At 41.3% G+C, this 15,676-nt stretch overlaps 1 protein-coding gene across 1 annotated transcript in view; it reads left to right on the forward strand.

Moving 5' to 3' along the window:
• Positions 1–7,760: 7,760 nt before the first annotated feature.
• FGFRL1 (fibroblast growth factor receptor like 1) overlaps positions 7,761–15,676 on the forward strand; it is a 133,608-nt gene continuing 125,692 nt past the window's right edge. The window contains exons 1-2 of the mRNA XM_063457647.1: positions 7,761–8,733; positions 11,448–11,546. Coding sequence (XP_063313717.1) covers positions 11,486–11,546 — 61 coding nt within the window. The 5' untranslated portion in view covers positions 7,761–8,733; positions 11,448–11,485. The remainder of the gene's footprint in view (positions 8,734–11,447; positions 11,547–15,676) is intronic.

Below are 15,676 nucleotides of genomic sequence, written 5' to 3' on the forward strand. Positions count from 1 at the left end.
GTGCCGTTGATGTGGAGCAAGACGCAGCAGCACAAGAGGACTCAGCCGAGGAGGTTATGGAAGAGGATGGAGTAGGAGGAGTAGAGGAGGTGGCAGCAGGACTGCCTGCAATTCGTGGCGGTGTCACCAACTCCTCTGCAATGCCACGCATTCCTTGCTTGTCAGCCGTCAGCAGGTTTACCCAATGCGCAGTGTAGGTGATATACCTGGCCTGACCATGCTTTGCAGACCAGGTATCAGTGGTCAGATGGACCCTTGCCCCAACACTGTGTGCCAGACATGCCATGACTTCCTTTTGCACAATCGAGTACAAGTTGGGGATTGCCTTTTGTGAAAAGAAATTCCGGCCGGGTACCTTCCACTGCGGTGTCCCAATAGCTACAAATTTTTTGAACGCCTCAGACTCAACCAGATTGTATGGTAAAAGCTGGCGGGCTAATAGTTCGGACAAGTCAGCTGTCAGACGCTGGGCAAGGGGGTGACTTGGTGACATTGGCTTCTTACGCTCAAACATGTCCTTGACAGACACATGACTGTGGGCAGATGAGCGGGAACTGCTCAAGGCGGGAGACGGAGTGGCGGATGGTTGAGAGGGGGCAAGAAGGACAGCAGTGGTTGACGTGGCTGAAGATGCTAGACCAGGAGGAGGATGGCGACTTAGAGTAGGCGTGCTGCTTGTACTCATGTGTTGATCCCATAGGCGTTTGTGATGTTAGATCATGTGCCTACGCAAAGCAGTTGTACCTAGGTGGGTGTTGGACCTCCCACGACTCAGTTTCCTTTGGCACAGGTTGCAAATGGCATCGCTGTTGTCCGAGGCAGACACACAAAAAAAATGCCACACTGCTGAGCTCTGCAATGACGGCATTCTGGTGGTGGACACAGCATGCGTTGATTGGCGTGCTGTCCGGCTGACCCCGGGTGCCAATGCATGCTGTCTGACTGTGCCACTAGCTCCTTGCGACGACCCCCCCCTGCTTCCAACTCGTCTCCTCCTCCTCTCTGTCTCCCCATCTGAACTTTCGCCCTGTTCTTCTTCTTGCCGAGCGGGCACCCACGTGACATCCATGGACGCATCGTCATCATCAACCGCTTCGCTTGTATCTGACAACTCAGAAAAGGAAGCAGCAGCGGGTACAACATCATCATCATCACACCGTACCTCCATGTGTTTAATGCTGCCTGCCTGAGACATATCCCTGTTATCTACATCCTCTAGCAATAATGGTTGCGCATCACTCATTTCTTCAAACGGGTGTGTGAATAACTCCTCTGACATACCAAGTAAAGCGGCTGTGGTGCTAGTTTTGGTGGTGGCGGCAGGCGGCTGAGTGGTATCTTGAGAGGTGCCTGAAGCTAAGCTGGAGGAGGATGGTGCGTCAAGGTTCCGAGCGGAGGCTGTACAAGATTGGGTGTCCTGTGTTAGCCAGTCAACTATGTCCTCAGAACTTTTCAAGTTCAGGGTACGTGGCCTCTGAAAACTGGGCATTATTCTAGGGCAAAAGGGAATCACAGCACCACGACCACGACGGCCCCTGCGGGGTGGCCTGCCTCTGCCTGTCATTTTTTGGGGGATTAGTGGTACTATGCGTGCAAGCTACTGTGAGACCAGATATGATTGGCAATGTGAACTGTAACAGTTCTGCAGAGCACACACTGTAGGCCTGACACACCCGCTTGAAGACAAGTAACTGCTATTCAATCTATAACAGTGAAAAAAAAAATTTGGTTTTAAAAGCACGCTATAGAGACACCAGATATGATTGGCAATGTGCACTGGAACAGTTCTGGAGAGCACACGCTGAAGGAAGGACTGACAGAGCCGCTTGAAGGACACTGACTGGCTGCTATTAGCTTACACTAGAAACCTTTTTTCTTTGTGAATGCACGCTATAGAGACACCAGATATGATTGGCAACTGTCAAAGCACGCTGGCACAGGTCTGCAGAGCACACGCTGAAGGAAGGACTGACAGAGCCGCTTGAAGGACACTGACTGGCTGCTATTAGCTTACACTAGAAACCTTTTTTCTTTGTAAAAGCACGCTATAGAGACACCAGATATGATTGGCAATGTGCACTTGAACAGTTCTGCAGAGCACACACTGTAGGCCTGACACACCCGCTTGAAGACAAGTAACTGCTATTCAATCTATAACAGTGAAAAAAAAAATTTGGTTTTAAAAGCACGCTATAGAGACACCAGATGTGATTGGCAATGTGCACTGGAACAGTTCTGGAGAGCACACGCTGAAGGAAGGACTGACAGAGCCGCTTGAAGGACACTGACTGGCTGCTATTAGCTTACACTAGAAACCTTTTTTCTTTGTAAAAGCACGCTATAGAGACACCAGATATGATTGGCAATGTGCACTGGAACAGTTCTGGAGAGCACACGCTGAAGGAAGGACTGACAGAGCCGCTTGAAGGACACTGACTGGCTGCTATTAGCTTACACTAGAAACCTTTTTTCTTTGTAAAAGCACGCTATAGAGACACCAGATATGATTGGCAACTGTCAAAGCACGCTGGCACAGGTCTGCAGAGCACACGCTGAAGGAAGGACTGACAGAGCCGCTTGAAGGACACTGACTGGCTGCTATTAGCTTACACTAGAACCCTTTTTTATTTGTAAAAGCCCGCTATAGAGACACCAGATATGAGTGGCAACTGTCAAAGTACGCTGGCAGGGTTGTGCAGGGCACACGCTGAAGGAAGGCCTGACAGAGCCGCTTGAAGGACACTGACTGGCTGCTATTAGCTTACACTGGAAACCTTTTTTCTTTGTAAAAGCACGCTAAAGAGACACCAGATATGATTGGCAACTGTCAAAGCACGCTGGCACAGGTCTGCAGAGCACACGCTGAAGTAGGCCTGACACCCAGACGCTTGCAGACAACTAACTGCTCTTCTATTACAGTGAAAAAAAATTATTTCTTTTAAATCTAAAGCTTAACCTATTGTAAAAACAGATATGAGTGGTGGCACTGACTGTGCAAATGGGCAAGGCATCCAACCTGACACAGAAGCTGGCAGGCAGGCAACTGCTCTTCTATTACAGTGAAAAAAAATTATTTCTTTTAAATGTAAAGCTTAACCTATTGTTAAAACAGATATGAGTGGTGGCACTGACTGTGCAAATGGGCAAGGCATCCAACCTGACACAGAAGCTGGCAGGCAGGCAACTGCTCTTCTATTACAGTGAAAAAAAATATTTATTTTAAATGTAAAGCTTAACCTATTGTTAAAACAGATATGAGTGGTGGCACTGACTGTGCAAATGGGCAAGGCATCCAACCTGACACAGAAGCTGGCAGGCAGGCAACTGCTCTTCTATTACAGTGAAAAAAAATTATTTATTTTAAATGTAAAGCTTAACCTATTGTTAAAACAGATATGAGTGGTGGCACTGACTGTGCAAATGGGCAAGGCATCCAACCTGACACAGAAGCTGGCAGGCAGGCAACTGCTCTTCTATTACAGTGAAAACAAATTATTTATTTTAAATGTAAAGCTTAACCTATTGTTAAAACAGATATGAGTGGTGGCACTGACTGTGCAAATGGGCAAGGCATCCAACCTGACACAGAAGCTGGCAGGCAGGCAACTGCTCTTCTATTACAGTGAAAAAAAATATTTATTTTAAATGTAAAGCTTAACCTATTGTTAAAACAGATATGAGTGGTGGCACTGACTGTGCAAATGGGCAAGGCATCCAACCTGACACAGAAGCTGGCAGGCAGGCAACTGCTCTTCTATTACAGTGAAAAAAAATTATTTATTTTAAATGTAAAGCTTAACCTATTGTTAAAACAGATATGAGTGGTGGCACCGACTGTGCAAATGGGCAAGGCATCCAACCTGACACAGAAGCTGGCAGGCAGGCAACTGCTCTTCTATTACAGTGAAAAAAAATTATTTATTTTAAATGTAAAGCTTAACCTATTGTTAAAACAGATATGAGTGGTGGCACTGACTGTGCAAATGGGCAAGGCATCCAACCTGACACAGAAGCTGGCAGGCAGGCAACTGCTCTTCTATTACAGTGAAAAAACATATTTATTTTAAATGTAAAGCTTAACCTATTGTTAAAACAGATATGAGTGGTGGCACTGACTGTGCAAATGGGCAAGGCATCCAACCTGACACAGAAGCTGGCAGGCAGGCAACTGCTCTTCTATTACAGTGAAAAAAAATTATTTATTTTAAATGTAAAGCTTAACCTATTGTTAAAACAGATATGAGTGGTGGCACTGACTGTGCAAATGGGCAAGGCATCCAACCTGACACAGAAGCTGGCAGGCAGGCAACTGCTCTTCTATTACAGTGAAAACAAATTATTTATTTTAAATGTAAAGCTTAACCTATTGTTAAAACAGATATGAGTGGTGGCACTGACTGTGCAAATGGGCAAGGCATCCAACCTGACACAGAAGCTGGCAGGCAGGCAACTGCTCTTCTATTACAGTGAAAAAAAATATTTATTTTAAATGTAAAGCTTAACCTATTGTTAAAACAGATATGAGTGGTGGCACTGACTGTGCAAATGGGCAAGGCATCCAACCTGACACAGAAGCTGGCAGGCAGGCAACTGCTCTTCTATTACAGTGAAAAAAAATTATTTATTTTAAATGTAAAGCTTAACCTATTGTTAAAACAGATATGAGTGGTGGCACTAACTGTGGAAATGGGCAAGGCATCCAACCTGACACAGAAGCTGGCAGGCAGGCAGGCAACTGCTCTTCTATTACAGTGAAAAAAAAATATTTATTTTAAATGTAAAGCTTAACCTATTGTAAAAACAGATATGAGTGGTGGCACTGGGCAAGTAGGCACAGTATCCAATGTGAACCTCACACAGAAGCTGGCAGGCAGGCACCTGCAATTACATTACACAGGGAAAAAAAAAAAAAAAGCAGCCTGATGTTATAGCCCTAAAAAGGGCTTTTTGGGGTGCTGTCCTTACAGCAGAGATCAGATGAGTCCTTCAGGATTGTAGTGGACACTGAATACCCTAGCCTAGCTATCAATTTCCCTATCTAATCAGCAGCAGCTAAACTTTCCCTCCTCTCACTAAGCATGCAGCTTCAGAATGAATCGAAAATGGATGCTGGGAGGGAGGTTGCAGGGTGTGGAAGGGAGGGAGTGCTGCTGATTGGCTGTAATGTGTCTGCTGACCGAGAGGCACAGGGTCAAAGTTTGCCCAATGATGACGAATAGGGGGCGGATCGAACTGCGCATGTGTCCGCCCGCCGCGGCGAACGCGAACACTATATGTGTTACTCTTTGTGTATTATCTTGTATGTGTTAATCAGTGCTTACTGATAGTGTGGTACTTTTTTTTCCTGTATTCTATTATGTGTGCCACTTTGCTAACAGTGTGTGTTACTCTTTGTGTACTCTTTTATGTGTCTTTTATACTCTCTTTAATGTTTCAGCAGGCGCATACTGATAGTGTGTGTTACTCTTTGTGTACTCTGTCTGTGCTTCCTGACACAGTGATGTTCACTGGACTGTTTTCCGTGTGTCATTCTGTAATGAATGCCATTGTGTATTATTTTTAACGTATTATTATTATGTAGGTACATACAGTTTGTCTTGCGTCAGTTACATGGACTTTATATTATGCGTATGTTTCAGAGTTTCTTGACCTACTACTGTAGGTTATCTATTGTGTATTATTCTATGTATTCCCCGTGTACTGTTTTTAATATGCACTGGCAGTTTGTATGGTTCCATATGGACTGTCTGTTGGGCTGTGTATACTGGGTGGCTTAGCTTTTATAGAGCCTCTATGGCATAGGCGTTACTCTGTGATATTTTGTGGGTAATGACATTATTTATTGCTCTTTATAAACTGCCTACTGAGTTTATGTTATTCTGTACTTTCTGTCAATTTGTGTTATATTACACTGTTTATAGTGTGTTGTATGTGCTTATAGCCAGCATGAGTTACTCTATATGTACAGTCTAAGTGCATATGGGTTGTACATTCTCTTGTGTATGTTTACTATTGTTTGTGTGTGTTGTTTTGCTTGCATTGTAAATTATGTATGTTATTCTGTTTGTGGTATCTTTTGTTTCTGATGATATTTACTGTCTATTGAGTGTGTTGCTCTGTATTATTCCATACATTGTGTTATATTGTTAATCTATTTGTGCTGTATTATGTGTTAAGTGCTGTATATTGTTTGTTACTTTCTTTGTACTGTATTACTCTTTAATTGCTGTCTATTATTCATTACTTGTTTGGTACTGTATCAATGTGTGAGTACTGTCTATTGTGTATTTGTACTGTATAATTCTGTCACTGCTGCATAGTGTGTTACTTTATTTGTAATTTGTCATTCTATAAGTGTTTGTAAATTGTGTTACTCTCTTTGTATTGTATTGTTCTATAATTGTTGTTTATTGTGTTTTATTCTCTTTGTACTCTATTGTGTTACTCTCTATAAAAAGGAATATACTGAACACCAAAACCAATACAGCCCACTTTAGTGGCTATAGTGCCAGGAGTCCCAGTGTAATTTGTCAAACCGTTGTAGACATTTTGAGAACTTACATGTTTCCTCTGTGTTCAGTGTATTGTGTATATGCAGTGTGTATATGACCCTAAGTGCATCACTCTGTATATGCTTTGTAATATTTGTGTATGTATGTGTGCACTCTGTGTATGTATGTGTGTACTGTGTGTATTGTGCATTGTGCCTATGCCTGTACTGTGTACTATGCATTGTGTTTATGGCAGTGTATACTGTATATGACCCTAAGCACATGGCTCTGTGTGTGCTTTGTACTATGTGTGTGTCTGTGTATACTGTGCATTGTATGTATGATTTACTATTACTATGTATTATGTTGTGTGTACTACATTTTATATATTGTATTGCGTTGTATGTACTACATTGTATACACTGTGTGTTTCGTGTGTTGTGTGTACTTCCCAAGTTGTGTGCACTGTGTCTTGAGTTGTGTGCATTGTGCCTTGTGTTGTATGCATTGCCCTTTGTGCCCTGTGTTGTATGTATTGCCCTTTGTTATGTGCCCTGTGTTGTGTGTGCTGTTTCCTGTATTGTGTGAATTGTGTCCTGTGTTGCATGCACTGTGTCCCATGTTGTGTGTACTGTGTCCCATGTTGTGTGTACTGTGTCCTGTGTTGTGTGAGCTGTGCCCTGTGTTGTGTGCATTCTGTCCTGTATCGTGTGCACTGTGCCCTATGTTGTGTGCACTGTGCCCTATGTTGTGTGCACTGTGCCCTATGTTGTGTGCACTGTGTCATGTGTACTGTTTCTTGTGTTGTGTGCGCTGTGCCCTGTGTTGTGTATGCTGTTCCCTATGTTGTGGGCACCGTGTCCTGTGTTGTGTGCGCTGTGTCCTGTGTTGTGTGCCCTGTGATGTGTGGATTGGGTCCTGTGTTGTGTGCACTGTGATGTGTGCATTGTGTGCATTGTGCTGTGCATTGTGTCCTTTGCTGTGTGCACTGTTCCATATGTTGAGTGCACTATGTATTGTGCATTGTGTCCTGTATTGTGTGCATTCTGATTTGTGCACTGTGTCCTATGTTGTGTACACTGTGTCATGTGTTGTGTGCATTGTGTATTTTTCCCACCAGCAGCAGCCGTTCAGTGTGAGGCTCAGTTTATCTCTCTGGAGCATGCAGGGGACTCCAGGAGTAAGTGCTGCAGGCTGCTAAGGGTTAAAGAGTACAGCACTGCTATAGGACTGGAGAGAAGAGAGCTGCGCTCATTGGTGGGAAGTTTTCAGGTGGGCGTGTCTTCTGTTCTGCTCTGCGGTCCCCTTGAATCACAAAGCCTGCGGGTTAGCGCACTGCAAGGCTCATCCTCTATGTACCCGGGATCACCCCGAGCAGCCACCCGGGGAGAGTCACACTGAGCAGCCACCCTGAGCAGCCTCCTACCCGGGATCACCCTGAACAGCCACCCGGGGAGAGTCAGCAGGAGCCATCAGTAGGAACCCAGACTGGATACACAAGCAGGGACCTGATTAGCCTGGAACCATCATCAGCAGGAACTCAGTCAGGAGCTAGCAACAGGGACCTAGCCAGGAGCCACGGGCAGGAGCCATCAGCAGGGACCCAGGCAGGAGCCATCAGCAGGGACCCAGCCAGGAGCCACAGGCAGGAGCCATCAGCAGGGACCCAGCCAGAAGCCATCAGCAGGGACCCAGCCAGGAGCCATCAGCAGGGACCCAGCCAGGAGCCATCAGCAGGGACCCAGCCAGGAGCCATCAGCAGGGACCCAGCCAGGAGCCATCAGCAGGGACCTAGCCAGGAGCCACAGGCAGGAGCCATCAGCAGGGACCCAGTCAGGAGCCATCAGCAGGGACCCAACCAGGACCCCTTGGCAGAAGGCAGCCTGGATACCCCAGGGTACAGAGCAGTGCTTGGCTTCTAGGATTCTTTAATAAGAGTGTGGTGTTTGTGTTCAGCAGTAAAAAGGCAGTGCAGCTGCTGGATTTACCCCCTGTCTGGGGCACAGGCAGTCTTTACACCTAAACTGCTGGCCGTAGTGGAAACCTTACTAATGCACAACCTCCTGCACTTCTAGCCCCACATACCCACTGGACGGGCATCTGCTGGGCAGCGCGGGGCTGATTGTGCCATCTGGATCTGATGAAAAGGAGCTCATGGGGCAGCAGACAGGGCTATTGGATGCCCAGTGACCGTGTTAGGGTTCAGCAGACTGAGAACCTAATTGACTTAGACACGTTGGAGGTGAGTTCAAATATTAATTTCTGTATTTCCTATATTCATCTGATATCAGCTCTGGCTCCTAACATGTTATTTCGGGTGGATTTTAACTCATTGTTATAATTTTAATACTCGTAATGGACCTCTTTTGGCCTTTGTACATTGTTGGTGTGAATATGTCTGCCTTCGCCTTAAATTAGCTGATACTGGTGCAAGACTCAACTACATTTGTATTTAATCAGATTTTTATTTTTAAATAGGGTAAAATGTATACTTTAATATTTTAGCATCAGTAGTTGGGCTTAGTTGGTAGCCTCTCACGTGCTGTCACACTATCACAATCTAACCTTAAGGTAAACATTTTGAAATAATATATGTTTTGGCCCATGAGATATGTCATGCATTGGAATGCATTATATAGATTAGCACGTGTATATGAAAAAGCCATAAAGGAAGTCATACATATTAGAGATACTTGTGATCTCATAATATCCCAAGGGTGTAGAATAAATGGGTATAATAGTTTTTCTGTTTTAGTAGTTGCTGCATATTAATTCATAATTATCTCATGTTACTGTATGTCACCTGGGCTACTACATATTGCATATGTTTATGTTAGTTATTAGAAATTACTAAATTGTACATTTGGTCAGGTGTATACGTTATAAAATGCATTGTTTTTTTCTTTTAACAATAGTTACTAATTGATACATAATACAGTGTTTAATACTTAAACACATCCCAATATGGTGTTATTGAGTATCAACACATAATATCAATCATGTTTGATACTATATGGAATTCTGCACATGATTTATATTCCAATCAAGTCAGCACTACTATCATATGTTTAGAAAATAATCATAATCAATTGTTATATGTCATGGTTTTAAAATACATAATTATGTGACCCAGGTGTATACCATAATTCCTAGACATGCTTCTTTTTTTCCTCTCATTAAGTAGTGGTTCTTTTTTTCTTTCTAAATGTAAGTCCTTTCTCCTATCAAGATGTTCTACCTACCTATAGCATATTATTATTATTAATATTATTATTATCATTATTATTATTATTTATATAGCGCCAACAAATTCCGTAGCGCTGTACAATGTTCCAGCTTTTCTCAGCTGAGGTGTCTAAACTATGTTCCCCTTGAAATGTATTTCACACACATCTGGAGTGCGAAGGTTTGCCATCGTTGTCCTTAAACAACAATTGCTGTTTTAGTGGAATGTTTTTTTGTTTTTTGTTTTGTAGCCTTCAATGTATTACTTGCCTAGTATGGTCACCTTTGCTTTAAAGCAGGTAAAAGGTAATGAGTCAAGTTTTGTTCATATACATTTGACAATTTTGCCCTATACTTTTTTTATGAAAAATAAAGAACCTATCATTGAATTGTTTTTAGTAATAAAATGTAAAGAAAAAAAAAAAAAAAAAGCTCTGAAACAGTAGCAAATGTATTGTAAACACTCTGCAGGTGAATACATTTTTAAATTGTAATTTAGCAAAACTGAATCTAATGCTGTCACACTAATTGTATCACTGTCCTATAGTTATCTTTTTCCATGGGGTCTCTGTTAAAGGAGAAGTATGATTTCAATGCCTCACATGGCCAAAAACTGAGTTTATTCTTTAAATCCCAGGAAAATAATGGAGGAGAGAGCCTATAAAAATGGCATTCATTTACTGATATGTGCGGTTACTTCGCCAAAGAGGTGTAGAAAACTGTCAATGCAGTCTTTTATTTCAGTTTATCAATATGACTTGCATACTGGTACACCCCAGCACATGGATCTATTTTTACTCCAGTATTTGCACAAGAAGATTGATTTTGACAGTTTCACTCTTTACCTCCAAAGGGTGCTTCACAACGCGCCTTAGGCCAGTCTGGCAAGAAATTAGTTAAGGGCCCCGCTGCTAAATTTGTAAGCCAAATACAAGATGTAATTATTTAACTTGTTGGATTCAATACAAGGATTGTTGTGTATCCCCAGGGGTAGAAAGCATTTAGATCAGGCAGTTTACATGAGCCGGGAATTCCGACACTGTTTAGAGAGTGAGAGTAAAGTAGAGAATTTAGGTGTAATTAATATACACCTTTGGGCTGTCTTGCGTTTCATTTATAAATCCTAATTTTCCTTGACATCTGTGTTCTCTATGTAATAGTATCTGACTTTTCACTGTCAAATACACAGTTGCAGGAACGCAGAGTCAATTGGGTCCGTTTTTTTGAATTGTTATAGCCAACAATCAAGAGATACATTTTTCTTTTTATTTTAAGAATATTGTTTTTTTGTAACTGACTTACATTTGTATTCTAATGTTTATGTTATGAACAACAGTGGATATAAAGAATTACCGCATATAACAACCCTTTAATCTCCCAATAGTGTCAAGGTTTTAGTAAGGTACCTATATTGTCTAGCATTTAAAGTTGGGTTTTGTCCTGAACCTAGACAAATCTAAAGCTAAAAACGTGACACACAAAGCAAAATTGCTGTAACATCTCAGACCATTTTTACCTCGTCGGATTTGTATTTTTATCTATAAAGCGCCAACATACTCCCTAGCGCTGTACAGTGTGGGGGATGACACAAACAAGAAAATTCAACAAGATATTTTTAATTTGCATGAATATGAGGTAGTGAGGATTGTGCTCATAGAAGTGGTATGTGTTTGTAGAATACATCTTCTTGTAGCAATTGACTGATGGCATCATTTATTATTTATTTTTTAGGAATCTATTGGTCATTTATTGGTGTAATCCCTCCCAGAATGGAATACCAGTTTGCATTCCTCATAATGGGAATAATTGCATTTTCCGACTCAGCAAGAGGTACGTTTTAATTGCAAACACGTCTTAAGATGTCTCCTGTGGTCAAATGTTTATTTTTATAAGGTAAAGACTTGCATTCCTTAAATACCCACACATTGTCTCATCTCCTCCATCATTACTTTGTGGCATGTTCTGTGTGGACATAGCAGATGTGGACGTTCTACCAAGGAACCTTTTATTTATTTTGCTGGTGGACTGAAGGCCCAGACCTGTACCTTGAAAAGTTAGTTTAGCATAACTAAAACATTGACTCTAGGATGGATTTAAACAGCCTCCACCAATCTGTTCTCCCTTTAAAAAAAAAAAAAAAAAACCCTGACCCGCTCCCTCTATCTTGGTAATCCAAGCAATCAATTCTAGTAACCTCCCCAGTGGCAGCCAGTTGACAGTTTCCAACAGCCTGAACCTACTTTTAATCTAGCCTTTGTGTAAACAGCAAGGGGGCAGTTGGATGAGGTGATTGGTGTTATCTTAGTGGAAGCTGAGCACAAAATGTTTTACGATATTTACACATTGGAGTGCTAAATACCTTCTTTATATGTTTATTGCCTGGAAGGCGAGAATATCTTTGGGATGTGCTTTATGCATGCAAAGGGGTTAATGGGTATTCAGCACAGCTTAAAAAATCATTTTAGTCATTTAAAATCATGTGTGTTTTCTTTTGCATTTCCTATTGAAATCACCTGTCTGTGATAAAATGTTCTAGGCACAGCTGTCATTCCTTTAGAGCAACAAAAATTAACCTTGGTGCTGTCGCTAGTTGCACACTGCATTTTGTAGAGGCTGGCTAAGCTTAATGGGAAGAGGCTGGCTAAGCTTAATGGGAAAAGTCTGCAGCGCCAAGACTAGCCATCATTGCTTAATTTATATAGAAAAACAAATAAAATAATCCTAGTTTATTACATTTGGGCCTTTGAATATTTAGTATTTTCCGCGTTCTTATGATTGGCCGGTTTCAGCTCCCAGAAGACAACAGGAGGGTTAATTCAAAGATTGAATTGCAAAAACAGCTGATTTTAAAAAGTGTTCTGCCTCACTCTGGCTGCTTTAGACAAATTTTGCAATTCAGTTTACAATTCAATATTATTTGGTATTTAGTTATACACCCTGTGGTTATTCACTAAAAAGGGAATTATGGGAAAATTTGCCGGGAATTTCAAATGTCATGCCGCAATAGCAGAATTGGAAAATAACTGTTGGAGAGAGTTTACAATTTGGCTCTTTTTTTTTTATAAACTACTGAATTCGCTGGTCAATTCCTGACCGTTCTGAAAGTTTTAGAGAATAACCCTGGTACTGTTCACTATGTCTAGTTTTGACTTTTCTCAAACTCCCTTTGAAGAGTGTATTCAACAAATAGAGATTTGTTAAAGACTATATATATATTATGGGGCCTGTAATTTTACTTCAACAAGGCTACACAGACTAACAGAAGCTTCCCCCTTAAAAGGAATAGCTGTATTGTCTTACCTGTTAGGGATTCATTCAACAAATAGTGAATTGCAGAGAGTTGGCAACAATTCAGAAATTCCATTCCAAATCTACAGCACAGGGGAGCATTTTTACAACTCCGCTATATAGGCCTAAATTTCAGAACAGTCTTCCTCTCGCCATAATTATTTAGTGAATAAACCCATTAACTATAGCTTGATTGTATTTACTTATCCCCTGTAGTCAACAAATCTTTATTTGACTTGTCAAAAATAACATGACATTTAGAAATGAATATTTCTATATGCTGCAACTGGTCACCTGCATCTGGGTTTACAGTCAAATATAAGTTCTTTTTTTTTTTTTTTCACCTGGCTGTAACCATAGAGAAATGTGTGCCTTGGTTGTGCCTGGAATGAACTGCATTGTTATTTAATTTGCAAAATCTTAAAACTAAATATGTAAGAAAAAGGAGTGTTACCTAAAAAGTTAACATAACATGTGTAAAGGTGATTTTCAAGAACCAATATCATATGACAGTTCCCCTTTAATTTGTGCACTAATCGATCTCCAGATCTCCAGATTTTGTAGAACTGCAGTTCCATAAAGGCTGGCAAGGTATCATGGCAGTTGTAATTAGATACATATAGATTTTAGGTACCCTTGCCATAGGGGGTATCTTGTGCCCCATTGGGAAAGTAGCTGCCACAAGCTGAAGGCTCCTTTCAGCTTGTGGCATGTATTTGTGATGTCTCCTTAAATTTCTCTTTCTACCATACACTTCCCTCCTGACTTGGCCCCAAAACAAGTTGTGCACATGTTGTTTTGCCTTGCTAGTCACATTTACTTAAGCGTACCTTTCAGAAGTGTGAAACTGTACAGATTGTTAGAAAAAAAAAAACTAAACAAGACAGAGGAGGGGGAAAAAAGCATTGCACATCTGGCATACTTTTTCATGTCGTCTTTTGGTGTTGAGAATTGCTAAACTGCACAACATATTTTCTAATTTGTTTCCCGATGTCCCTGTGAGCTTTCAAGGAGAGTTCATTTTGAAAGCCTTAATAGTGAATGTGGCATTTCGATTCCAAAAAATATAAAATTAACGCCGTCTGGTTTACAATAAGAATGCATCCTTTTTTTCTGCTGGCTAAGCCTTACATTGTGGCAGTTTGCGTGTGAATTAAAATGACATCATTCTTGTACATTTACTTTCATAAGACTTCAGGTACCCACAGCAGCTGAGCGAATTAACCTGTAGCAGATTGCAGCGTAGTGTACAAAAGCTCTTTTGTCTGTGTGGCTGAACATATGCATCTTAGAATGTATGTGTAGCTGAGGCTTGTGTAATTTACTCTAACACATTTTTTCTTGTCGCGGAATTTTTATATATATATATATATTTATTTTTTTATACTGCAAGTGTGAAGAATATTGACTTGGCGTCTTGTTCTCCATGCCACTTGTACTAAAGCACGTTACTGTAGAACGACGACAGACATTTCTTTCGGATTTCATTTGGAGGGAGACAAAACATAAACGATACAGACTTCCAGTTGGTGCTTAAACAGGCACAAGGTCAACTGCGACTCCTAAAAGAGATTCTTTAGGATCTTGCTCCCAATTCTTTCCTTGCTTGCAGGATCATGTACACATTTTGACCATTATTGAGAACATGGCATTAAGGAACAGCTGTGGGTCTGTGTTTCCACAGTGTAAATGCACGATTAACCTGTTCAGCTCTGGGTTGGACAGATGTGTGTACAATCAGCTCTTTTTTTTTCTCGAACAAGGAGTCCTAAGTAGCTTGAGAAAAGCCACACACGGGCTATTCATTAAAGTGTGAACTGTTGGCATTTCAGATTTCTACGTCAAAAGAGCTGGAATGAAAACATAGCTGAAATGATGTTTCCAGTTCCACTATATTGGCCTAAAATTTGAAATTCTCTTTGAATTTAGTTTTTCTGATCTTCTTGCGTACAATTGCCAGATATAAGATGTTAGTAGAGGAATGTAAGTAATCCTCTTGCAAGGATTATTTAACTTTAGATTTTTTCAAAGGTATCTACATTCTTTACCGTTATCTTAAATATTGAATTGGAGCTGATAGTCTAACATAGCCGGCTTGTGTTACGACCTGCTAGGATACCTTAGATATATGCACTCCCTGTGAATGGTTTGCATAGATCTGAAGTCTCTATTAATTGCTAAAGAGCTATGTAATCGCTCGCTCCTCAAGAGAACTGCAAACTGCTTCGCCTCCCTCCCTCTTCCCCTGTCTCATGTAGCCAGGCATGTCTGCTACAATTTGCACGTCTAGTTGTATTTTCTTTACCATTTAACTATGCTTGATTGAACTGCTAGGTAGCAGCCCTAGCAGCCTGGGAGTTAACCCACTGGCTGCCAAAGTCAACAGCCCCCTGTTTCAATCCCAGATTGCCACAATAGGGGGAACACTTTAGGGGGGACAATTTGCTTGATTTTATGGAAATTAGATATTCCCAAGCATTGTTATCCAGAGTGCAGAGAGCAATGTTGTATAAAAAGTCAGTTATATTGAGTTACTCCGTTTAAAATAACTCCTTTTTTTTCACTGATACCTGTAATTGCTTATATTGTGAGCACAGTGCATCAGTGATCCTTGTAAACTCACCATTCTGCTTAATACCTAAAAGGCTATAGCTAAATGTACTGAGAAAGGG

This window comes from Pelobates fuscus, chromosome 6 (assembly GCF_036172605.1).
Source record: "Pelobates fuscus isolate aPelFus1 chromosome 6, aPelFus1.pri, whole genome shotgun sequence".
In the NCBI taxonomy this organism is placed as follows: Eukaryota; Metazoa; Chordata; class Amphibia; order Anura; family Pelobatidae; genus Pelobates; species Pelobates fuscus.